This window comes from Coregonus lavaretus (genome assembly GCF_964263955.1).
Source record: "Coregonus lavaretus genome assembly, chromosome: 14".
NCBI lineage: Eukaryota > Metazoa > Chordata > Actinopteri > Salmoniformes > Salmonidae > Coregonus > Coregonus lavaretus.
This window is the reverse complement of record NC_140001.1, coordinates 11090442-11117798: the sequence shown is the minus strand read 5'-3', so window position 1 is coordinate 11117798 and position 27357 is coordinate 11090442. Positions and strand designations below refer to the sequence as shown.

The window sequence follows — 27357 nt, the reverse complement described above, 5'->3', positions numbered from 1 at the left end:
CCTCACGCTGCTTGGTCTGGTACTGGTGGGATTTTCTGTCACGATCGTCTAATGAGGGAGACCAAGGCGCAGCGTTGCGAGTGAACATATTCTATTTATTAAATGCTCACACGAACAAAACAATAAAACAACGAATGCGTGACGTCTATGGTACAACACGAACACACACGAACAAAATCCCACAACCCGAAAGAAAAACAGACAGATTAAATATGGCTCCCAATCAGAGACAACCAGCCGACAGCTGACACTCGTTGCCTCTGATTGGGAGTCACACCGGCAAACATAGAAAATAGACAACCTAGAACACCCACCAAAGAAACAGAAAACATAGAATGAACACACCCTGGCTCAACATAATGAGTCCCCGAGCCAGGGTGTGACAGACACATGCTCCAACTAAGCACTTAGTGGAAGATCTTCCTACGTAGTGTTTTTGGAAACGCATGTGAGTTGTTCGGCCATTATAGGAATAATGCATTGATAAAACACATAAGTTCCATCGTTATCGGGAAACCGGGCACAGAACAGTAATCCCAATGGGAAGACTAACCACCAAACCTGCATACCTGCACACAGTCCCACACAATTTGCAAATACACTTCTGCCAGTGAATCCTAGTAATTCCCAGCAATGAAATGAGATTGAGTGAATTACTAATTTCATCCACCTACAACCTACCCAACCTTTGACATTTCCCTCTGAGAAAAAGTGAGTTTGATAACAAGAAACAGACTGTTTGCTGAGTCATAGACTTGGGTCAATTACAGTAAATAGATTGCAGAAGTGTGGGATCCATTGAATTCCCTACCCCCTTGCTGTAAATAAGTTAATCAGTGCATACTTCTTCATAGGGGATTCGGAATCACATACAGTGGGGAAAAAAAGTATTTAGTCAGCCACCAATTGTGCAAGTTCTCCCACTTAAAAAGATGAGAGAGGCCTGTAATTTTCATCATAGGTACACGTCAACTATGACAGACAAATTGAGAGAAAAAAATACAGAAAATCACATTGTAGGATTTTTTATGAATTTATTTGCAAATTATGGTGGAAAATAAGTATTTGGTCACCTACAAACAAGCAAGATTTCTGGCTCTCACAGACCTGTAACTTCTTCTTTAAGAGGCTCCTCTGTCCTCCACTCGTTACCTGTATTAATGGCACCTGTTTGAACTTGTTATCAGTATAAAAGACACCTGTCCACAACCTCAAACAGTCACACTCCAAACTCCACTATGGCCAAGACCAAAGAGCTGTCAAAGGACACCAGAAACAAAATTGTAGACCTGCACCAGGCTGGGAAGACTGAATCTGCAATAGGTAAGCAGCTTGGTTTGAAGAAATCAACTGTGGGAGCAATTATTAGGAAATGGAAGACATACAAGACCACTGATAATCTCCCTCGATCTGGGGCTACACGCAAGATCTCACCCCGTGGGGTCAAAATGATCACAAGAACGGTGAGCAAAAATCCCAGAACCACACGGGGGGACCTAGTGAATGACCTGCAGAGAGCTGGGACCAAAGTAACAAAGCCTACCATCAGTAACACACTACGCCGCCAGGGACTCAAATCCTGCAGTGCCAGACGTGTCCCCCTGCTTAAGCCAGTACAAGTCCAGGCCCTTCTGAAGTTTGCTAGAGTGCATTTGGATGATCCAGAAGAGGATTGGGAGAATGTCATATGGTCAGATGAAACCAAAATATAACTTTTTGGTAAAAACTCAACTCGTTGTGTTTGGAGGACAAAGAATGCTGAGTTGCATCCAAAGAACACCATACCTACTGTGAAGCATGGGTGTGGAAACATCATGCTTTGGGGCTGTTTTTCTGCAAAGGGGCCAGGACGACTGATCCGTGTAAAGGAAAGAATGAATGGGCCATGTATCGTGAGATTTTGAGTGAAAACCTCCTTCCATCAGCAAGGGCATTGAAGATGAAACGTGGCTGGGTCTTTCAGCATGACAATGATCCCAAACACACCACCCGGGCAACAAAGGAGTGGCTTCGTAAGAAGCATTTCAAGGTCCTGGAGTGGCCTAGCCAGTCTCCAGATCTCAACCCCATAGAAAATCTTTGGAGGGAGTTGAAAGTCCGTGTTGCCCAGCGACAGCCCCAAAACATCACTGCTCTAGAGGAGATCTGCATGGATGAATGGGCCAAAATACCAGCAACAGTGTGTGAAAACCTTGTGAAGACTTACAGAAAACGTTTGACCTGTGTCATTGCCAACAAAGGGTATATAACAAAGTATTGAGAAACTTTTGTTATTGACCAAATACTTATTTTCCACCATAATTTGCAAATAAATTCATTACAAATCCTAAAATGTGATTTTCTGGATTTTTTTTTCTCATTTTGTCTGTCATAGTTGACGTGTACCTATGATGAAAATTACAGGCCTCTCTCATCTTTTTAAGTGGGAGAACTTGCACAATTGGTGGCTGACTAAATACTTTTTTTCCCCACTGTATTTGTGGGGAAAAGCTCCAGTTTCTGCAACCGAACACGGTATGAGAAACGTCACGTCGGCTAGATTTCAGCCGACTGTGCGTTAATTCATTGGTTTCAAATTGCAACTCACAATGAAAACATTGATTCTTGCTGTAGATCGACCACAGTTGAATGAAAAGAGCTAAGTGAGTGAAACGCTTTACAGTCAGCAGTCTAGCCAGGTTGCAATTACATGGGAGAAGGCATGACGGGTGGGAAGCTTGACGATTGCCTAGTCTGACCAAGAGGCATGATAACAACATAATATCCCAGATTGCTGATGAGAACAACTAAGAAAATTACTTTTAATCAAATCAATTTAGGATTTTCTAAGCATTTTATTTGAACAAAGCCCAATACTAACAGACTTGGACCACCCATTGTAACAGCCTGAGGTGTGAATGTATGATAGGGACAATAAAGATCTTGCCGTGCTTTTGTCTCAGTCTCATTGAAAATGTTCAGTCAGTTGGTGTGTGAGAATCACAGAGCACATATATAGTTCTGCAAGGTTTTTATTAGCACAATTAGGGTCCCATTCAATACGTAGCCAAGTGAACATAGAATCCTGATAATACAGGAGAAGAAGCTAACCGTCTTAGAACACACACACACATAAATTAGTCTGGGAAACACTGGGCTCATCTGGTTATACTGTACATGCACACTCAGACACTCACGATGCATGCTGGGTGATTAAGGGTCAGATGAGGTCGAATATAGGAGGGATAGGAACACATAGCCAACAACTGACACTGGAAAAGATCTGCAAAATGAATACAAGTACACTAACTAATGTAAATGAAACTAGTAGCTGACCGGCTAGTTAACCAATGACTCTTTTCATGTTAGTCCATTCAATGATGTTGGCCCATACATTTGACCTGCAACATGCCATAAATAAGTAGTTCCTGATTACCAGCAAGGAAGGTAACCCCATAATGCCTGCTTCAGGTTAAACAGGACATAATTAGAGGTAAAGGTATGCTTCTACCCGCGACAGACAAAATGTTAAATCACTGATCCCCAAATGCACTTGTGTTCTGATCTACTTTTCAAATCACACATTCAAAGCACTTCCATCAATATAGATACTATTAAATGACTCGAGGGGCTATGTCATAATCCCTCAAAGTTCCAGAATGGGACAAAATGGCAGCCATCTTGGTCAGGGAGAAATCCAAAACCAGTCTAACTGGAATGAATGGCAGTAGAGGCATAGGTGATGCATTTCCTGCTTTTACTTAAGCGGTGCTTATTTAGTTATTAATTACACTTTGGATGGTGTCTCAATACATCCAGTCACTACAAAGATACAGGCGTCCTTCATAACTCAGTTGCCAAAGAGGAAGGAAACCGCTCAGCGATTTCACCATGAGGCCAATGGTGACTTTAAAACAGTTAGAGTTTAATGGCTGTGATAGGAGAAAACTGAGGATGAATCAACAACATTGTAGTTACTCCATAATACTAACCTAATTGACAGAGTGAAAAGAAGGAAGCCTGTACATAATACAAATATTCCAAAACATGCATCCTGTTTGCAACAGGGCAATAAAGTAATACTGGAAAAAATGTGGCAAAGCAATTCTGACATTGAGTACAAAGTGTTATGTTAGGGACTAATCAAATACAACACATTAATGTTCCTGAGTCGCCGAGATACAGTTTTGAATTAAATCTGCTTGAAAATACCTGAAAATTGTCTAGCAATGATCAACAACCAATTTGACAGAGCTTGTAGAGTTTTGAAAATAATAATGGGCAAATGTTGCACAATTCAGGTGTGGAAAGCTCTTAGAGAGACTTAGAAAGACTCACAGCTGTAATCGCTGCCAAAGGTGATTCTAACATGTATTGACTCAGAGGGTTGAATACTTACATAATCAAGATTTATTAGTGTTTTTTTTATTTTTTATAAATGCTAGAAGTTTTCTTACACTTTGACATTACAGAGTATTTTGTATAGATCGTTGAAAAAAATGACAATTATATCAATTTTATCCCATTTTGTAACGCAACAACATTTGGAAACGTCAAGGGGTGTGAATACTTTCTGAAGGCACTGTATACAGTAGGGGGAAAAAGTATTTAGTCAGCCACCAATTGTGCAAGTTCTCCCACTTAAAAAGATGAGAAAGGCCTGTAATTTTCATCATAGATACATGTCAACTATGACAGACAAATTGAGGAAAAAAAATCCTGAAAATCACATTGTAGGATTGTTAATGAATTTATTTGCAAATTATGGTGGAAAATAAGTATTTGGTCACCTACAAACAAGCAAGATTTCTGGCTCTCACAGACCTGTAACTTCTTCTTTAAGAGGCTCCTCTGTCCTCCACTCGTTACCTGTATTAATGACACCTGTTTGAACTTGTTATCAGTATAAAAGACACCTGTCCACAACCTCAAACAGTCACACTCCAAACTCCACTATGGCCAAGACCAAAGAGCTGTCAAAGGACACCAGAAACAAAATTGTAGACCTGCACCAGGCTGGGAAGACTGAATCTGCAATAGAAATTGAAGAAATCAACTGTGGGAGCAATTATTAGGAAATAATAATGAAATAATTAATAATAATATGCCATTTAGCAGACGCTTTTATCCAAAGCGACTTACAGTCATGCGTGCATACATTTTTTTTTGTGTATGGGTGGTCCCGGGGATCGAACCCACTACCTTAGCGTTACAAGCGCGTGCTCTACCAGCTGAGCTACAGAGGACCACTGATGGAAGACATACAAGACCACTGATAATCTCCCTCGATCTGGGGCTCCACGCAAGATCTCACCCCGTGGGGTCAAAATGATCACAAGAACGGTGAGCAAAAATCCCAGAACCACACGGGGGGACCTAGTGAATGACCTGCAGAGAGCTGGGACCAAAGTAACAAAGCCTACCATCAGTAACACACTACGCCGCCAGGGACTCAAATCCTGCAGTGCCAGACGTGTCCCCCTGCTTAAGCCAGTACATGTACAGGCCCATCTGAAGTTTGCTAGCGTGCATTTGGATGATCCAGAAGAGGATTGGGAGAATGTCATATGGTCAGATGAAACCAAAATATAACTTTTTGGTAAAAACTCAACTCGTCGTGTTTGGAGGACAAAGAATGCTGAGTTGCATCCAAAGAACATCATACCTACTGTGAAGCATGGGGGTGGAAACATCATGCTTTGGGGCTGTTTTTCTGCAAAGGGACCAGGACGACTGATCCGTGTAAAGGAAAGAATGAATGGGGCCATGTATCGTAAGATTTTGACTGAAAACCTCAGCAAGGGCATTGAAGATGAAACGTGGCTGGGTCTTTCAGCATGACAATGATCCCAAACACACCGCCCGGGCAACGAAGGAGTGGCTTCGTAAGAAGCATTTCAAGGTCCTGGAGTGGCCTAGCCAGTCTCCAGATCTCAACCCCATAGAAAATCTTTGGAGGGAGTTGAAAGTCCGTGTTGCCCAGCGACAGCCCCAAAACATCACTGCTCTAGAGGAGATCTGCATGGAGGAATGGGCCAAAATACCAGCAACAGTGTGTGAAAACCTTGTGACTTACAGAAAACGTTTGACCTGTGTCATTGCCAACAAAGGGTACAGTGGGGAAAAAAGTATTTAGTCAGCCACCAATTGTGCAAGTTCTCCCACTTAAAAAGATGAGAGAGGCCTGTAATTTTCATCATAGTTACACGTCAACTATGACAGACAAAATGAGAAAAAAAAATCCAGAAAATCACATTGTAGGATTTTTAATGAATATATTTGCAAATTATGGTGGAAAATAAGTATTTGGTCAATAACAAAAGTTTCTGAATACTTTGTTATATACCCTTTGTTGGCAATGACACAGGTCAAACGTTTTCTGTAGCTTGTAGAGTTTTGAAAATAATAATGGGCAAATGTTGCACAATTCAGGTGTGGAAAGCTCTTAGAGAGACTTAGAAAGACTCACAGCTGTAATCACTGCCAAATGTGATTCTAACATGTATTGACTCAGAGGGTTGAATACTTACATAATCAAGATTTATTAGTGGTTTTTTTATTTTTACAAATTCTAGAATTTTTCTTCCACTTTGACATTACAGAGTATTTTGTATAGATCGTTGAAAAAAATGACAATTATATCAATTTTATCCCATTTTGTAACGCAACAAAATTTCGAAACATCAAGGGGTGTGAATACTTTCTGAATTAAAACGAATAGTTACGCACGCTCAAGTTTTCTGTTTTTTTGTCTTATTTCTTGTTTGTTTCACAATTTTTTTTATTTTGCATCTTCAAAGTGGTAGGCATGTCGTGTAAATCAAATGATACAAACCCCCCAAAAATCAATTTTAATTCCAGGTTGTAAGGCAACAAAATAGGAAAAATGCCAAGGGGGGTGAATTATTTCGCAAGCCACTGTAGATGTTCATAATAGCAAGCTAGGACTAATGGTTTAGTTAGCTAAACTAGCAAGTCTGTTTGGTTACCAAGGCAACTACTGTAGTTATGTAGTAAACTTGCTAGCTACTTCAGTGGATATTGAACACATTTCTACCTTCAAATGAACACATTTCTAGTGGCTAATGTGTTAAAAATTATAGCCATGGTATAAAAGGTATAATAAACTCGGGGCTCTACGCGTTCTCTGGAAAAATACGCAACTCCGTGGACGATTAGTTCCACTCCGCTAGTGCATCATGGAATACACCTTCCATTGATTATCCTGTACAGATTTATAGAATCATTCCTCGAAAACTGGCTAGCTAGCTAGCTAACACACATACAGTGCAGATACATTCTTCAAATTCATTGTTTTACACAATATACAGTGGGGGAAAAAAGTATTTAGTCAGCCACCAATTGTGCAAGTTCTCCCACTTAAAAAGATGAGAGAGGCCTGTAATTTTCATCATAGGTACACGTCAACTATGACAGACAAAATGAGGAAAAAAAATCCAGAAAATCACATTGTAGGATTTTTAATGAATTTATTGGCATATGATGGTGGAAAATAAGTATTTGGTCAATAACAAAAGTTTCTCAATACTTTGTTATATACCCTTTGTTGGCAATGACACAGGTCAAACGTTTTCTGTAAGTCTTCACAAGGTTTTCACACACTGTTGCTGGTATTTTGGCCCATTCCTCCATGCAGATCTCCTCTAGAGCAGTGATGTTTTGGGGCTGTCGCTGGGCAACACAGACTTTCAACTCCCTCCAAAGATTTTCTATGGGGTTGAGATCTGGAGACTGGCTAGGCCACTCCAGGACCTTGAAATGCTTCTTACGAAGCCACTCCTTCGTTGCCCGGGCGGTGTGTTTGGGATCATTGTCATCCTGAAAGACCCAGCCACGTTTCATCTTCAATGCCCTTGCTGATGGAAGGAGGGTTTCACTCAAAATCTCACGATACATGGCCCCATTCATTCTTTCCTTTACACGGATCAGTCGTCCTGGTCCCTTTGCAGAAAAACAGCCCCAAAGCATGATGTTTCCAACCCCATGCTTCACAGTAGGTATGGTGTTCTTTGGATGCAACTCAGCATTCTTTGTCCTCCAAACATGACGAGTTGAGTTTTTACCAAAAAGTTATATTTTGGTTTCATCTGACCATATGACATTCTCCCAATCCTCTTCTGGATCATCCAAATGCACTTCAGACGGGCCTGGACATGTACTGGCTTAAGCAGGGGGACACGTCTCGCACTGCAGGATTTGAGTCCCTGGCGGCGTAGTGTGTTACTGATGGTTGGCTTTGTTACTTTGGTCCCAGCTCTCTGCAGGTCATTCACTAGGTCCCCCCGTGTGGTTCTGGGATTTTTGCTCACCGTTCTTGTGATCATTTTGACCCCACGGGGTGAGATCTTGCGTGGAGCCCCAGATCGAGGGAGATTATCAGTGGTCTTGTATGTCTTCCATTTCCTAATAATTGCTCCCACAGTTGATTTCTTCAAACCAAGCTGCTTACCTATTGCAGATTCAGTCTTCCCAGCCTGGTGCAGGTCTACAATTTTGTTTTTGGTGTCCTTTGACAGCTCTTTGGTCTTGGCCATTGTGAAGTTTGGAGTGTGACTGTTTGAGGTTGTGGACAGGTGTATTTTATACTGATAACAAGTTCAAACAGGTGCCATTAATACAGGTAACGAGTGGAGGACAGAGGAGCCTCTGAAAGAAGAAGTTACAGGTCTGTGAGAGCCAGAAATCTTGCTTGTTTGTAGGTGACCAAATACTTATTTTCCACCATAATTTGCAAATACATTCATTAAAAATCCTACAATGGGATTTTGTGGATTTTTTTCCCTCAATTTGTCTGTCATAGTTGACGTGTACCTATGATGAAAATTACAGGCCTCTCTCATCTTTTTAAGTGGGAGAACTTGCACAATTGGTGGCTGACTAAATACTTTTTTTCCCCACTGTATTTTCACAGCACTGGCAAACCATGGTTGACCAACTCCCTGACCAACAAGGCTGACCTTTGGAACATCATAAGAAGGTTAATGCCCGCTCTAGTGTTCTAATTCGTAATTCTATGGTTGCACCCTTGCATGCAGCATCAAATCGGGACAGGCTCTATAAAAAATAGCTTTATAGATTGGGATCTCAATTAAGCACAAAACATGAGTCCACAGGTCCTTATAGTGACACAATATTCCTTGTCAATAATGTGTGAATTGTAAAGAACAGGAGTCATATGCAATACATACATACATACTCACACTGAGAGGCTACAGTAGCCACTTTCTGATCATTGGTGAAATGGCAGATCATGTTCCCTTTTAGGCGCTAAACAGACTTACAGGCCTGAGCCTCAGGGCAAAAGATGGCACACACACACACACACGATGGCACAGTCAGTTCAAAGAGGGGCAGAAGGAAGCCCTACTGCTGCGTTTGTAATGTCCTGAAATGTATTCCTCCAGTTTCCAACAGCCTGCCTGCTGCCTGACCTACATACCTGTACCACCCCTGGCGTGAAGAGCTGCACTGCCCACTGCGAACCCCAAGCTTGATGGGTAATGTGGTCTGACATTGCTGGGCCAACAAAACCAATTAAACTCATGAAAGGAAAGTTACCCTAACAGAGGAGCACTGAACTGTTCAAAGGTCTTCCTTTCTAGAAAAACCAGTCAGTACCATTTTTTAGATTTTCAAGTCCCATTGATTCAAAACAGATTCAGAGCCAAACATAACCCATGATGCCACATTTTTCTGGGAGCAAACTGAACCTTTGTATGTGCCAAGACTTTTCAAAACATTTCCCAACAAAGACAAAAAAATAATTGTTTTGTTTTTTTCAAGCAAGATCATTCCAATAGTTATCTAAAAATACTGGATGACCCTACAACAGACTGCCTGGGTAAAAGGAAACAGTTTATTCAGTACAATTGTTTCAGTGTCAGAATATTGCAAGACCCCCAACTCCGACTTATTGGTAGAAATGTCTAGAAATCTTGTATTTACTACTAGTTTGGGTCTCGCATTAAAGACACTGAGCAGAAGTTGTACAGGGAACACAACATTATCTAAATATTGCTTGTTGACTGCAGGAGCCGTCTCAGACATTACAGTATCAGCACAGTGAGCAGTCCGAACACCACACACCTATCCCCCAGACAAGGAGCACTCTGTCTCACTCCTCCAACATGGCAGGACAAGGAGCAGAGCAGGAAGAGTACTGTCATTCACCAGGACTGAGAGAAGGGTGCAGGTGCACACTTAAGTGAATTAAGATGATAAGCAGGTCATTGGAAGCTTAATTTGAGGCTGGCATAGCAATCAACGCTCTCTCACTACCAGTCTTAACCTTTTCAGCTGCCAGGGATACTCTGGCTTTGACACATATAAGCCATAATATGGTATTCCATGGAAGTTTAGAGTCTCTGCAGATTGAGGAAATCAAGTTCAAGTTCTCTATATACATAATGTACAGTAGTAGCTACTCTATGAGGGAGGCAGAGTGGGACATTCCAGTGTGGATTAGTGTTCGTGGAGGGATTAGCAGCAGCATGGCCTCCTACTGGCCCTCTTTAGCTCAGTTGGTAGAGCATGGCGTTTGCAACGCCAGGGTTGTGGGTTCGATCCCCATGGGGGGCCAGTATGAAAAAAAGTATGAAAATGTATGCACTCACTAACTGTATGTCGCTCTGGATAAGAGCGTCTGCTAAATGACTAAAATGTAAATGTACTGTCATTAACAGCATCATCAGGTCATAACACACAGGGGTCAGAGGTCAGACTGGTTCCTCAGACACGCCCATAGTATTAACACTGGAATGATAGATGATGTGCAAATAGAGATACTGGGGTGCAATATGGGGATGAGGTAGTTGGGTGGGCTAATTACAGATGGGCTGTGTACAGGTGCAGTGATCGGTAAGCTGCTCTGATGCTTAAAATTAGTGAGGGAGATAAGAGTCTCCAGCTTCAGAGATTTTTGCAGTTCGTTCCAGTCATTGGCAGCGGAGAACTGGAAGGAATGGCAGCCAAAGGAGGTGTTGGCTTTGGGGATGACCAGTGAGATATACCTGCTGGAGAGCAGACTACGGGTGGGTGTTGCAATGGTGACCAATGAGCTAAGATAAGGCGGGGATTTGCCTAGCAGTGATTTATAGATGACCTGGAGCCAGTGGGTTTGGCAACGAATATATAGTGAGGGCCAGCCAACGAGAGCGTACAGGTCACAATGGTGGGTAGTATATGGGGCTTTGGTGACAAAACGGATGGCACTGTGATACACTACATCCAATTTGCTGAGTAGAGTGTTGGAGGCTATTTTGTAAATGACATCGCCAAAGTCAAGGATCAGTAGGATAGTCAGTTTTACGAGGGCATGTTTGGCAGCATGAGTGAAGGAGGCTTTGTTGCGAAATAGGAAGCCGATTCTAGATTTAACTTTGGATTGGAGATGCTTTATGTGAGTCTGAATGGAGAGTTTACGGTCTAACCAGACACCTAGGTATTTGTAGTTGTCCACATATTCTAAGTCAAACCCACCGAGAGTAGTGATTCTAGTCGGGCGGGCGGGTGCAAGCAGCGTTCGATTGAAGAGCATACATTTAGTTTTACTAGCGTTTAAGAGCAGTTGGAGGCTACGGAAGGAGTGTTGTATGGCATTGAAGCTTGTTTGGAGGTTTGTTAACACAGTGTCCAATGAAGGGCCAGATGTATACAAAATGGTGTCGTCTGCGTAGAGGAGAATCTGAGAGTCACCAGCAGCAAGAGCGACATCATTGATATACACAGAGAATAGAGTCGGCCCGAGAATTGAACCCTGTGGCACCCCCATAGAGACAGCCAGAGGTCCAGAGAACAGGCCCTCCGATTTGACACATTGAACTCTATCTGAGAAGTAGTTGGTGAACCAGGCAAGGCAGTCATTTGAGAAACGAAGGCTATTTAGTCTGCCAATAAGAATGCGGTGATTGACAGAGTCGAAAGCCTTGGCCAGGTCGATGAAGACGGCTGCACAGTACTGTCTTTTATCGATCGAGGTTATAATATCGTTTAGGACCTTGAGCGTGGCTGAGGTGCACCCATGACCAGCTCGGAAACCAGATTGCATAGCGGAGAAGGAAGGGTGGTATTCGAAATGGTCGGTGATCTGTTTGTTAACTTGGCTTTCAAATATTTTCGAAAGGCAGGGCAGGATGGATATAGGTCTGTAACAGTTTGAATATAGAGTGTCACCCCCTTTGAAGAGGGGGATGACCGCAACAGCTTTCCAATCTCTGGGGATCTCAGACGATACGAAAGAGAGGTTGAACAGGCTAGTAATAGGGGTTGCGACAATTTCGGCGGCTAATTTTAGAAAGAAAGGGTCCAGATTGTCTAGCCCAGATGATTTGTAGGGGTCCAGATTTTGCAGCTCTTTCAGAACATCAGCTGTCTGAATTTGGGTGAAGTTGCAGCGGAGGGGGCAGAGCTGGTGGCTGGGGTAGGGGTAGCCAGGTGGAAAGCATGGCCAGCCGTAGCAAAATGCTTGTTGAAATTCTCGATTATCGTAGATTTATCGGTGGTGACAGTGTTTCCTAGCCTCAGTGCAGTGGGCAGCTGGGAGGAGGTGCTCATATTCTCCATGGACTTTACAATTGAAATAAACAATTGGAGACAAAAAATAAGTCATGGAATCGTTTGTTTAACAAAACATAATCTACATTTTTGACTCATCAAGTTAGCCACCTTTTGCAGACATAACAGCCGAACACAGTCGTATCACTCTTTCTACAATGGAATTCAAATATTGTTCGGAAAGTTCTTCCCAACACTGTTGCGGAAGTTCCCACAAATGTGTTGCACTTGTAAGTTGCTTTGCTTTCACCCTTCTGCCCAGTTCATCCCAAACCAGCTCGATGGGGTGCAAGTCGCCGACACCACGCTTCCTCCTCCATGTTTGACAGTTGGTGTCACACACTGAGGAACCATCCTTTCGCCTACTCGACGGCGTACAAAAACCCTGCGTGATGAACCGAAGATTTAATTCATCGGACCATAAGACCTTCTTCCAGTCTTCAGTAGTCCACTGGCGGTGCTTCATGGCCCAGGCAAGCCTCTTTTTCTTATTTTGCCATCTTTGCCATCTTTTAATCCATGACGGCGTAGTGTGTTACTAATGGTTTTCTTTGAGACTGTGGTCCCAGCTCTCTTCAGGTCATTGACCAGGTCCTGCCGTGTAGTTCTGGGCTGATCCCTCACCTTCCTCATGATCATTGATGCCCCACGAGGTGAGATCTTGCATGGAGCCCCAGACCGAGGGTGATTGACCGTCATCTTGAACTTCTTCCATTTTCTAATAATTGCGCCAACAGTTGTTGCCTTCTCACCAAGCTGCTTGCCTATTGTCCTGTAGCCCATCCCAGCCTTGTGCAGGTCTACAATTTTATCCCTGATGTCCTTACACAGCTCTCTGGTCTTGGCCATTGTGGAGAGGTTGGAGTCTGTTTGATTGAGTGTGTGGACAGGTGTCATTTATACAGGTAACAAGTTCAAACATGTGCAGTTAATACAGGTAATGAGTGGAGAACAGGAGGGCTTCTTAAAGAAAAGCTAACAGGTCTGTGAGAGCCGGAATTCTTACTGGTTGGTAGGTGATCAAATACTTATGTCATGCAATAAAATGCAAATTCATTACTTAAAAATCATACAATGTGATTTTCTGGATTTTTGTTTTAGATTCCGTCTCTCACGGTTGAAGTGTACCTATGATAAAAATTACAGACCTCTACATGCTTTGTAAGTAGGAAAACCTGCAAAATCGGCAGTGTATCAAATACTTGTTCTCCCCACTGTATTTGCTGTTTATTATCTATACATAGTCACTTTACCCCTTTTACCTTGACTAACCTGTACCCCCGCACATTGACTCGGTACCGGTAGCCTCGTTATTGTTATTTTATTGTGTTACTTTTTTCTAATTTTTTACTTTAGTTTATTTAGTAACTATTTTCTTAAAACTGCATTGTTGGTTAAGGGCTTGTAAGTAAGCATTTCACAGTAAGGTATACACCTGTTGTATTCGGCACATGTGACAAATAACATTTGATTTGATTTGATCAGTGCCTAGGGGGCATCATCATCCTAGTCTGCAGGGGGGCGAGGGATACAAGTTCAGACTGACACAGAGCTTCATTACCACTTTTGTAAAAAACCTTGCGCTGACCCCTGACCTGCCTCTGGGAGGAGTGGAGCACTCAGACAGACTCCATCTTGGGCATGCTGACCCAGTCCTCTGCTAGACGCCTCCGGGGTAGACCAGGCCACAGAGGCACCATGGAGAGAAATAGAGGGGGATTGGATGCTCCACACTACCATCAGTTAAAAGGTTTACCACATCATGGCAGTCTCGTCAAGAACTTGTCAGTGGACAAGATAAATAAAAACTATGACATTCAGTAGGGCAGGTCACTAAAAGACAAACCACATGCTGCTGGAACAATATATCACTAGTTCTTTTGGGATGTATCAATATTTCCAAATCAAAACTGTGCACGTTCCTACACACCCTCAGCCATTAAAATAAGCAAAACAATTGTCTATGGAAATAACCACAATCTGGGCCACATTTGTCCGAAAATTATGCTGTTCTATTTTAACGGCCAAGTCTCAGGGCTCCCAGTAAACATGTCTAGTTTATGTACTATTCATTCATGGTTTCTCTCTGTCTCGTGTGTGTCAGGTTTACTGTGGATCCTTTATGGGTCATTCTTTTAAAGAGTGAGAGATTAGCAGCTTCTCTTTCAGGTGCAATACAGCAGTTCTTATCTCAATATCTGATCATTTCTGGGTAACAATTAAGTACCTTACTGTGGTTGTTTTCAATAAAAATGGTCAAAAATAAACAAAAATAGCTTCTCAGCAAAGAGCAATTTCTCAAGCAATAATTTATGTAGGACTGTCTGGGAGTGGTCTGGGTGGGGAGGGGGAAACTGAAAATGAGTCATTATTGACAAAGAGGTTTGGAACTCTCTTTCTTATTGGTCTATTACCTAATTTACTGCCTGGTGATTTCACCAGGCAGGCCAAAACTACATCCCACCCAAAGAGGCTGAAATTTCAGGCGGTCTTTTCAAACAGCTTTTACACTAAATGGGCATTATCATAATTCTCACAATTTCACAGTATTATTCCAACCTCATAGTGTGGAAATATATATAAAACACAGGAAAATCATGTTTTTGACTGCACTGGGCCTTTAACAACAGTTCAGGTATAGGTGCTCATAATGCCTTTATAAAAATAGCAATTCTGTTAAAACAGACCATGATACAATAGATTACGACAGCAGCCGAAGTCAAGTCATAGTAAAACTCTGAACCTTTACGCTACCATTCCACGCTAAATATGTGCAAGTTGAGGTTATCACGACATAATGGTGCCATATCAATCTGCAATTAGTATTGTAACAATTCATCAAAAGGGAATTAAGAAACCACACAAGCAACAAATTCAGACCTTTCCCCAAGCCTGATTGATGCTACCTAATCAGCCTTACCACTGGGAACACACAACCCTAGTTTGCTCCAGAGGCGCCGTACTACTATGGCCGACCCTGTAACACACATTTCACTGCACATATCCAGTGTATGTGACAATAAAACACTTTTATTTTTATTTTTTAGAACTGTGGTGGCAGGTCTTAGTGTTATCAGACTAGACTAGACACCTTGTGAAGGGAGTGGTCTCCACGTCTCTGACATTCCCCCGTGGTGTGCCTCTGCATGGTCTGACTCAAAACTCAGCCCTGGAAGTTGGCAGCTCCAGCTCTGGGGTGAAGTCAAGCTCTTGAGAAATTGCTTCCATATCTTTGGCTTCGAATTGCGACAGCGTCTTCCAAGTGATTAACTCCCAACGCCATTTCCCAGGAAGCACTGGAGAAGGGTAAGTCACTGTTGTCACAAAATCACAAATGTCTGTAGTGTGTTTTTGCCGCAGCACTGCGTGGAGAATACCACCGGAGGCATTTAAATAAAATCAAATGTATTGGTCACATACACATGGTTAGCAGATGTTATTGCGAGTGTTGCAAACTGCTTGTGCAAAATGCTTGTGCTAGTTCCGACAGTGCAGTAATATTTAGCAAGAAATATCTAACAGTTCCACAACAAATATCTAATACACACAAATCTAAGTAAAGGAATGGATATATGGATGAGCAATGTCATTGTCAGAGCGGCACAGGCTAAGATGCAATAGATAGTATAGAATACAGTATATACACATGAGATGGGTAATGGAAGATATGTAAACATTATTACGATATTATAGAATACAGTATATACAGTGGGGGAAAAAAGTATTTAGTCAGCCACCAATTGTGCAAGTTCTCCCACTTAAAAAGATGAGAGAGGCCTGTAATTTTCATCATAGGTACACGTCAACTATGACAGACAAAATGAGATTTTTTTTCTCCAGAAAATCACATTGTAGGATTTTTTATGAATTTATTTGCAAATTATGGTGGAAAATAAGTATTTGGTCAATAACAAAAGTTTCTCAATACTTTGTTATATACCCTTTGTTGGCAATGACACAGGTCAAACGTTTTCTGTAAGTCTTCACAAGGTTTTCACCCACTGTTGCTGGTATTTTGGCCCATTCCTCCATGCAGATCTCCTCTAGAGCAGTGATGTTTTGGGGCTGTCGCTGGGCAACACGGACTTTCAACTCCCTCCAAAGATTTTCTATGGGGTTGAGATCTGGAGACTGGCTAGGCCACTCCAGGACCTTGAAATGCTTCTTACGAAGCCACTCCTTCGTTGCCCGGGCGGTGTGTTTGGGATCATTGTCATGCTGAAAGACCCAGCCACGTTTCATCTTCAATGCCCTTGCTGATGGAAGGAGGTTTTCAGTCAAAATCTCACGATCCATGGCCCCATTCATTCTTTCCTTTACACGGATCAGTCGTCCTGGTCCCTTTGCAGAAAAACAGCCCCAAAGCATGATGTTTCCACCCCCATGCTTCACAGTAGGTATGGTGTTCTTTGGATGCAACTCAGCATTCTTTGTCCTCCAAACACGACGAGTTGAGTTTTTACCAAAAAGTTATATTTTGGTTTCATCTGACCATATGACATTCTCCCAATCCTCTTCTGGATCATCCAAATGCACTCTAGCAAACTTCAGACGGGCCTGGACATGTACTGGCTTAAGCAGGGGGACACGTCTGGCACTGCAGGATTTGAGTCCCTGGCGGTGTAGTGTGTTACTGATGGTAGGCTTTGTTACTTTGGTCCCAGCTCTCTGCAGGTCATTCACTAGGTCCCCCCGTGTGGTTCTGGGATTTTTGCTCACCGTTCTTGTGATCATTTTGACCCCACGGGGTGAGATCTTGCGTGGAGCCCCAGATCGAGGGAGATTATCAGTGGTCTTGTATGTCTTCCATTTCCTAATAATTGCTCCCACAGTTGATTTCTTCAAACCAAGCTGCTTACCTATTGCAGATTCAGTCTTCCCAGCCTGGTGCAGGTCTACAATTTTGTTTCTGGTGTCCTTTGACAGCTCTTTGGTCTTGGCCATAGTGGAGTTTGGAGTGTGACTGTTTGAGGTTGTGGACAGGTGTCTTTTATACTGATAACAAGTTCAAACAGGTGCCATTAATACAGGTGACGAGTGGAGGACAGAGGAGCCTCTTAAAGAAGAAGTTACAGGTCTGTGAGAGCCAGAAATCTTGCTTGTTTGTAGGTGACCAAATACTTATTTTCCACCATAAATTTTCCAAATAAATTCATTAAAAATCCTACAATGTGATTTTCTGGATATTTTCTTCTCATTTTGTCTGTCATAGATGACGTGTACCTATGATGAAAATTACAGGCCTCTCTCGTCTTTTTAAGTGGGAGAACTTGCACAATTGGTGGCTGACTAAATACTTTTCCCCCCCACTGTACATGGCTGTAACAATAACAGAAGAGAATTCTCTTGGGAAATAATACGGTCTGCATTTGATTGTGTGGAATTCTAGGTCAGCTGAACAAAATGACTTGAGTTCCTGTATGTTGTTACAATTACACCATGAGTCCTTAATCATGAAACAAAACCCCCCACCCTTCTTCTTCCCGGAGAGATGTTTATTCCTGTCGACGCGATGTACTGAGAACCCAGATGGCTGTATGGACGGGGACAGTATATCCCGTGAAACAGAGTATGTTACAATCCCTGATGTCTCTCTGGAAAGTAACCCTTGCCCTGATCTCGTCCACTTTGTTGTCTAGGGACTGGACTTAGCGAGTAATATACTCGGAAGCGATGGGTGGTATGCGCGCCTCCTAAGTCTGACTAGAAGACCGCTCCGGCTGCCTTTCCTCCGGTGGCGTTGTTTTGGGTCGGCCTCTGGAATCAGTTCCAATGCCCTGGGTGGTGCGGACAAAAGATCCGCTTCGGGAAAGTCGTATTCCTGGTCGTAGTGTTGGTAAGTTGACGCCGCTCTGATATCCAATAGTTCTTCCCGACTGTATGTAATAACACTTAAGATTTTCTGAGCTAAGAATGTAAGAAATAATACATTAAAAAAACTAAATACTGCAAAGTTTCCTAAGGACTAGAAGCGAGGCAGCCCTCTCTGTCGGCGCCATTTTCTAACACCATCCCATCTTTGACAGCCGGGATGGTGTCAAATCATAGCCTGACGACTCGCACTACATTTTTCCGCTGCTCTGTCATTCACCACATACTTTAGTCAGAGCCTGACATCATTGAAGTCGTTTTTGTGTACAAAACAATGTCACTAGCGATTGGATCGTCTCTAACCAATCAGAGTATCAAAGCCAATGACGGATTTTCAAACTGACGCTTTACCCATATGTGTTCTGGCTATGGCCCAACCCATCGGTTTCTGGACCAATCAGACGGCCACGAATGTGTTTGCATTTGGTGAAGGGTCGGGGAGGTACTCAGACTCATTGCGGTGAAGAAACTCACGTCCGTGGACATTTCGTAGCGTTTGGCCGGAGCAAGGAGTCTGGGTAGCCAGGCAAGTCAAGTCAACCTTGTAACCTTTTTGATTGGATCAAGATGTACAAATTACAGGAGGACAAGATGCAACTTGTCAAGAGACCAGTGCCAGATAAAATTCTACTGAAAATGTTGTGTACATTTTCTACAAGCAACAAAGATCTAACAGTTACAAATGTGACCAGATGACATGTCACTCAATATGAATGAAAAATAATGTGATCAAATGGTGACGCAACTCCATAAGACAGCTGCATAGTTGTCGTTGTTGTGGGTTTTGGTGTGAGGGTTCACTTGTCAACAGTGACCGGTCTCCTGGCTGGAGAGGTGTCATGGTCTACAGGGAGTCATCCACAGCACTAAGGAAGGTTCTAATCAGGCTGGTTGGGAGCTCTGGCTGAAGTCCATCCATACAGAGAGGGTGGGGGGAGGAGGAGATAGAGAAAGGGGCAATGTTTGAAAGAAAGAGGGAGCAATGGATGGAAAGGAAGAAAGAGAGAAAGAGAGACATGTCCACGAGCACTGCTCACTATCGCAGATCGGTTTTCTTTTCCATTGCAGTGCATGGGCCAGGGCTAAATTACACTGAGTATTCCACTCCGGGCAACCGTGATATTTGTTTGAGAAAAAGAGGGTAACAACAAATTAACTACGGCCGTTTGAACTGGCCAGGGTGCAAATGAGAGAACTGCATGTTTATACTGGAGATAATGAGCTGCAGCTGTTAACGCCTTGTTGTACATGCTGCGTCATTGTGTTCAGCTGCAGTCTTTTGGGTGGCTGTTTATTTGCTGACACCTTGAGGAAGAAGTGATGGAGTTCTCAAAAACAAGGCGAGAGGAAGTGATGTGATGCAAATTCATTTGAGAATTGGAGGCAGCAAGCATAGAAGAAAAACAAACAAAAAATACACTAAAAGCTTTAGAGTTGAGTAATTATCACAGACTCGTCTACAGAGGAAGAACCAATACTAAGTTTAAACTCGAACAGGCTCAAATGTAACAAAATGCAAACACCAAATCATAAAATCACATTTACATTCAGAAAGTGTGATTGGCCCTCTGCCATTAGCTAAGGACCATGTTCAAGCCCATTACGACAGTGCACTTTGACAGAGAGCAATGATTTGCAAGTATCCACCCACCAACAAACCAACAGACCACTCATTTTCTTTGCATGAAACTGTCCACTCAGAAAACCCCAAATTACTTCATTTCCAGATCATTTTAACCCCAAATTGGGGAGTATATAGCACTCTGGAGTCTGAATACACTTTTTGGGGGCATTTGGATTTCGTTCAATTTGAATTAATTAATTACTGTTGATATTATGTGCCATTAGTTCTACTGGTGAAATTGTTCTCCCAATGCCTCTTTGTGTATGTGGAGGAGTGGCCTCACCGCCCAGGTTACACAAACAACCATGAAAAGTTTTAGGATTAGGGCCTAAATCAAATTTTCTATTGTATGTCTTTTTTTTTTTTTTATCTCAACCTTGAAAGACCCTTCAGTGATAATGTATTATTATTATTAATTACATAAATAGCAATATCAAGTTCATGCCGAAATAACTTTAAAGCCTGATTGACACACAAAAAGGTACTCTTTGTTTGATGTAGGCATCAAATCAGTTTAATGGTTAATTTGCATTATTTATGGATGTTTGCATACCGTAAATTGTATTAGTGAACGTTGTAGGAAAATGTGAAGGCTGAAAATAGTTTTGAACACCACAAGGGGTCACAAAGGTGCAATAAGTAAGATAGGGGGCAAGAGAGAAAGGTTAAAGTTCCAATACAGCCGTTTTTATCTCAATATCAAATCATTTCAGGGTAACAATTAAGTACCTTACTGTGATTGTTGTCAATTAAAATGGTCAAAAATAAACAAAAATGGCTTCTTAGCAAAAAGAGCAATTTCTCAAGAAAGAATATTGCTAGGACTGTCTGGGAGTGGTCTGAGTAGGGAGGGGAAAACTGAAAACTAGCTGTTATTGGCAGAGAGGTTTGGAACTCTTTCTTATTGGTTAATTAACTCATTTACCGACGGCTGATGTCACCAGGCAGGCCAAAACTCCATCCCACCACAACAGTCTGAAATTTCAAACAACTCTTATACTAAAAAGGGCATTATCATCATTTTCACAATTGACAGTATTATTCTAACCTCATAGTGTGGAAATATAAAACACAGGAAAATCACATTTTTTTACTACAAGGTTCAGTAAAATTATTGAGATGACCAAGCTGCTAGTTTTGACGTAGGCTATCATTTAATGCCTCAAATAGATATTCATTCAGGCTTTATATGCATGATATTAGTATGAGTGTTCAGGGGTGATTGTATAGACCTGATTTTATACTATAACTTTTTGTCATGGATACCTGGTATTCAACTGCTAAATAACACTGGGCACTCACTTACCTAAGTATCATACATATTGATAAATGTATGATGTCAATGATGCCAAAATCATAATAATATTAATTCAATTTAATGTTGACATATGACATTTTGACAATAATAATGGTGGTAAGGAGGTCAAAGGTAATGAATATGATCATTCTGATCTTGACAACTACCATACTAGGGCTTCATTGGCTGCTGCACTAACCTGTGAGTTTACTTCTGGTCTGGAGAGGGCTTCTTGACCTTTGACTCTGGGCTCTGGGGATAACAGAGCCCATGCTTGCAGCTGGGCAACACATCTTTGCTGTCACTCACAGTTACCTCCATAGAGCTCGTCTGGCTTGAAACGTCTGGGTGACAAACACACACACACACATAAATACAAATTACATGCAAGACACCCTCTCAAAGCTGTTGGTGGTGTCAATAGTCAGAGGTGATGTATTTACTTGAAGTCAGTTTGGCTGTAAAGTGATTAAGGGGGGGCATTAAGAGGTCATTTGGTAGAAGGGCCATTCAAGGCTACATTCTGTCATGAGCTCATTCATTCACAATGGCAGAAAACACACCAAGGTTATGAAAAGGTCTATGTAAGGTCTATAAAAAGGTGATTGTACGGAACCAGATTACACCTACGTATGCAACTGCCCCTTGAGGTTGAATTCACATGTATCAGATGACTGTGTCTTAGGTCCTATTATCCTAACCCTAACTCTTTACTCCAACCCAGGTCCTAATCCCAATTCACATGCTTGTCCTACTGTCTCCTTTGTAGAGTAATTGGAGGACATTTTTGGGAGGATGACCTCAGATAACCTCTTGACCCCTGGTGACCTCTACAGCCATCCACTGACTCAGATCTGGACTAAAGAGCTCACATTCCACACAAGCCCACGCATACACTGATAAACCATAAACCAACACATTGAAGAAAAACACACAGACACACACCTAGCCCTAGCCCTCTAACCTTTTTTTACGGTTTCATGCTGAGACAGGGAACTGCCAGTGTCGTGATGAGTGATGGTCAGAAATTATTGTCAGCTGATCTCAAGGAGAGTGACTGGCCACAGTTGATGAACTGAGATGCTGAAAACCTCCCCAGGTTGTAACAACACTGTTTCCACCTTTAATCCCTTTCCCTCTCATCTATCTCTCTGGACAGAAGAAACCAGTCTTTTGCCTTAGCAGAGCAGGGGTGATGCTGTAGTGCCTAATTTAATGTAGCCTACATACATTATAGAATACACAGGGGGTAATCTGGGGAAGCCGTAGGTTTAGAGTTCTGTCATAGTCTAAAGGACGACCCCTCATCATCCCCACTTCTCTCTCTACCTCCCAATGCCTTTCAGACAATCTCACACAACTAACCCTCCTTACCCTTCTCTCACTCAGCCCTGACACTCTCTCATTCGTTTAATCTCCATAGGTCTTTGGGTACTAAATGTACTTCCTGTAAGAGTGTGTCAGGGAGTCACATGTAGACGATTACAGAGCACAGAAAAACGACAGGAAGATTACAGGCTAGATTTCATTTTTCCCTAACACTTCTGTCTGTCATCCTACTCTCTCTTATCAGGCCATAATCAAGAAGAAAACACAAACCCGGACACTCACAGAGGGACATGGGTTAACTAGGGTCAAGTATGTCAAAACAGTCACATAGGGTTACTCTGGTCTGGTCCTGTTCACAGACAAACACAAAAACACAGAAGAAGCTGGCACGCACACATAAACTAGGTTTCCATGGCGACTGATTTTCATGCGAATATTCTAAAATGGCACAAAGAAAATAGACAGTTTCCTTCCAATGGTGTTTCCACCAAACGGACTTGTCGCTGAGAAAAATCAATGCGTGATGACGTAGTGCACACAAAATATAATTTTTCACTTAATTTTTTATGTGCCGAATAAAAATCTAAAGTTCAATATGTTTCCATCGCATTTTCAACTTTACAGATTGTTTGGTATGTTTTGTCCCAAAAGCTGTTGCGTTAAAGAGCAAATGTGCCTACTCTGGTCTTGGCACGTGCGCTCTAGCCAACAGCTCCCAGATACAGTGAGGGTAGGCTGTGTGGGTAGGCTAGTCTACATGACGAGATTATTATGGATAAGAGCGAGAATATTTGAATTTTTCAAACTGCAGTCAAGCATCAATCATCATGTCACCAAAATAAGACCCTCGTTATGTATTGGAAAGGACCATCAAACTCATAGCTTTATTTCATCTGTAGCCTAATAAACTGCATGGTTTCCCGAGTTGTAGTGGGATGGATATTATATCAGTATTTGCGCATAAAGGCATTTCCACCGCCATTTCTCGCATAATACACTTTACCGACACAAAAAGATCCCACCATGCTGAATGAACAAATTACCTGTATGACTTTACTCGCATGAAAACGCGGTTATAAACACACACTGCATGAGCCCGTCTGAGAATATATAGTCAGTTTGAGAATATTGAACAGTGCAGAATAGGCAGAATAGACCGACCCATTGGACAGAGCCACCACAACTAAGCCCGATGCTACAGTACAGATGAGAGAACCATGACTGTGTTGCGTTTCAAAACCGCCTGCTCCCTCCCTCTGCTGGGTTTGGACCAGACACAAGGAGGCGTTGAGAAAGGAGGCCCTGGTTCCTCCCTCTGCTGGGTTTGGACCAGACACAAGGAGGCGTTGAGAAAGGAGGCCCTGGTTCTCCCTCTGCTGGGTTTGGACCAGACACAAGGAGGCGTTGAGAAAGGAGGCCCTGGTTCCTCCCTCTGCTGGGTTTGGACCAGACAGAAGGAGGCGTTGAGAAAGGAGGCCCTGGTTCCTCCCGTAGAGTAGAGTGGCTAGGGCTAGGACTCACACCCTGTGTGACATCACACTGGCTCTCACTGACGCAGAGGGGGACCACCTCGCAGGCGGGCGTGCTGAACCCCTTGGAAGCAGAGAGGACTTCACACGGTGGGTTCATGACTCACTGGTGAGAGCTTTCCAGACCTCCAATACCCCAGGCGATGGAGTTTCACTCTAAACCTCTGTTCTAGCATCAGTTCTGTTGCTATGTGGAGTTTATGGAGCAGTAAAAATGAACATGTATAAACTTGGGAGCTCGCAGACATGGACTGGGAAAGCCTGACCTATATGTCGTCATGGTGATTCATATCACAACCTATGGCATCATGAGCAGTAAAGGGAATGGGCAAAAAATGAAACCTAGTTAAACATCCCACCCAAAATGTTGCTTGAGCTCGTGGTGCTGGAGTGGACCAATAGACTGCTGGTCACACTACTGTAACTTAATAGAGCACACATGAATCAGATTCTACCACAGGGAGAAACTGCTGTGTCAGTGTTCCAGACTGGACAGTGATCTAGAAAGCTATAGGTGAACCCTGTGGTTAAGGATGCTTCTTGGCACCTCTCTGTGGGCATTGGCTAAGGCAAAATGACACTTCCACAGACCAATGGGTGCTTGATTGATTGACACACAATGCCCTTTTATAGTCATACTCCTAATTCCAAATGGACTCCTAGACCCAATCCCATATACCCTTGTGGAGATCTGAAAGGATAGGATAGGTGCATTGAATATGGCAAAAGCATCTCCTTGCCTTCTGATAGGCTAGGTGAGATTTCACCATATTTTTTACACCTATTAAACCCTTTCAAATAAAAAACAAGTGCATTTATTTTGGAATGGGTATGTGCCATGCTGCATCTGGAAAGCATCTGAGAGGGAACCAATGGAAGAACACCTATGACAAAACGCTAATGTAATAACAGAGAGCCACAGAATCAACATAAACTGTGTGTTTTAAGCAAATTCATTAGTCAAGCCTTGTCATTGTGTCCAAATTACAATGAGTTTCAGTATTTGGCTGCTGTATTGATGGAAAAAAATTGAATATCATAATACAAACACACACAAACACACAAACACAAACACAAACAAACCTCTGATGAGCACGGTGGGTGCCTGAGACGGGTGGAAGCTCTGAGGCAGGTCGTCCTCCTCCTTCTGGTCCTTTTTAATACTGTCACCAGCCTTGGATTTGACAGTTACCCCAGTTACCCTACAGAGAGACAGAGTGAGGGAGAAGGGACAAAGAGAGGGAGGGATTTCTCACTGAGGCATCACACTTTATTTGGGGCCATCATTGACATCTCTCTCAATAATGAGATATTTTTTTGACATCTGTTTATCTTTTTCTGACATTAGCAATCAATTCAAATTTCATTTAAAATCTCAACAGATTTTCCTGTTTACACAAGAAAGGAAAAGTCAAACTAAATTGAGTAAAATTCAATCCAAGACCATGAGGGACAGCAAGAGAGCCAAGCTCGAGCAGCTAAATGGGGTAAACTATTCCGACAGTATCCCATGTAGAGCTTTCGTTGTAATGTGGACTGGACTTACTGGACTGAAGGGAGATATAAAAAATATTAGCCACTGTCTGCTCAGTTACACACACACACACACACACAGAGAGAGAGAGAGAGAGAGAGAGAGAGAGAGAGAGAGAGAGAGACAAACACACAGTCCCATACACAGGTCTGAGCTGGCCTGCTCAATAAATGTGTCACTTGGGCCTCTAACTAACTTCAACAGTAGGGTGGCTGTCTTTCCACCTTGGGCTGACTATGGCTACAGCCACACTCAAACGCATGATGAAATTATATATGACGTACATCATTGTCTGTTTTTGTCCGTCAAAAGTACAACTCAAGTCAATTACTTTCAGACAAGTTAGTCCGTCAAAAGACACACCGATTGTCTGTTTCTTTTTGTAGGACAATCATCATGCGGCGGCCTATGTCAGAGACTGACAAGCTGGTAAAGAGACAGGGGGGCCGGGGGACATAAAGACAAAACACAGAACCCGACGGTGTGTTGGAATATGCAATTGTTGTCCAACCGGTGGTTCTCCTGCTCTTCCACACCCTGGTCCAGCTGCTGTTGGAAGTGTCTGATGGTGTCCTGCAGGGCCCTGATCTTGGCCTTCTTCTCGTTGAGCACCATGATGAAACGAGAGAACAGGTCTCCCTCCATCGTCTCTATGTCCTGGACATGCTGCTCCAGACTGGGGATCACAGGTGGTATCATCACATTAGTGGTGTGTGTGTGTGTGTGTATGCACGCACACTATTAATGCCAAAATGTCATAAGTAAAGAGAAGAGAGAGAGAGAGAGAGAGAGAGAGAGAGAGAGAGAGAGAGAGAGAGAGAGAGAGAGAGAGAGAGAGAGAGAGACAGACAGACAGACAGAGAGAGAGAGACAGAGAGAGAGACAGAGAGATACTGGAATTTACAAGGTCTGAGGTCATCTGCTTTTGGCCTAAAGAGCAGGAACCAAGACTTCACCAAAGAAATCAGAAATACAGACATTGTCATCCTGCAAGAAGCATGGTATAGAAGAGATGGACCCACTGGTTGCCCTCTAGGTTACAGAGAGCTGGTAGTCCCATCCACCAAATGACCAGGTGTGAAACAGGGAAGGGACTCAGGGGGTATGCTTATTTGGTATAGATCAGACTTCACTAACTCCATTAAATTAATCAAAACAGTACACTTTTACATTTGGCTAGAAATTAAAGAGGAAATAATCTCAAAATAGAACAATGTCCTTGTGTGCTACTGTACCTATATCCCCCCACTAGAATCCCCATACTTTAATCAAGACAACTTCTCCATCCTAGAGGGGGAGATCAATCATTTCCAGACCCAGGGATAGGGCTGTGGCGGTCACAAAATGTTGTCAGCCGGTGATTGTCAAGCAAATAACTATTGGTCTCACAGAATGTACCGTTCATTAACATAAACACATTTAGCATCTCCTAGCTTCTACACATAGCCTACAAGCCACTGATGCAGACCTTTGGAACATCTACATTTTACAAAGTCTAATAAATCCATGTAATCTAGCCTACGCCTTCACAACAAATCCAATATTTATTTTAGACAGGTCTAAAGAAGCATGATATGAAGAAAATGTAGTCTATTTCAGAAGAACAGAATAGTATACTCTA

The 27357-nt window shown here is 42.5% G+C and overlaps 1 protein-coding gene across 2 annotated transcripts in view; it reads right to left on the bottom strand.

Annotated features, from left to right (window-relative positions):
- LOC311140991 (DNA repair protein XRCC4-like) overlaps nt 1–27357 on the bottom strand; it is a 91551-nt gene that overhangs the window by 24032 nt on the left and 40162 nt on the right. For both annotated transcript variants that reach the window (XM_084176261.1, XM_084176260.1), the window contains exons 5-7: nt 26248–26412; nt 25286–25404; nt 21544–21688 (exon numbers count right to left, since the gene is read on the bottom strand). In XM_084176261.1, coding sequence (XP_084032387.1) covers nt 21552–21688; nt 25286–25404; nt 26248–26412 — 421 coding nt within the window. In that variant the 3' untranslated portion in view covers nt 21544–21551. The remainder of the gene's footprint in view (nt 1–21543; nt 21689–25285; nt 25405–26247; nt 26413–27357) is intronic.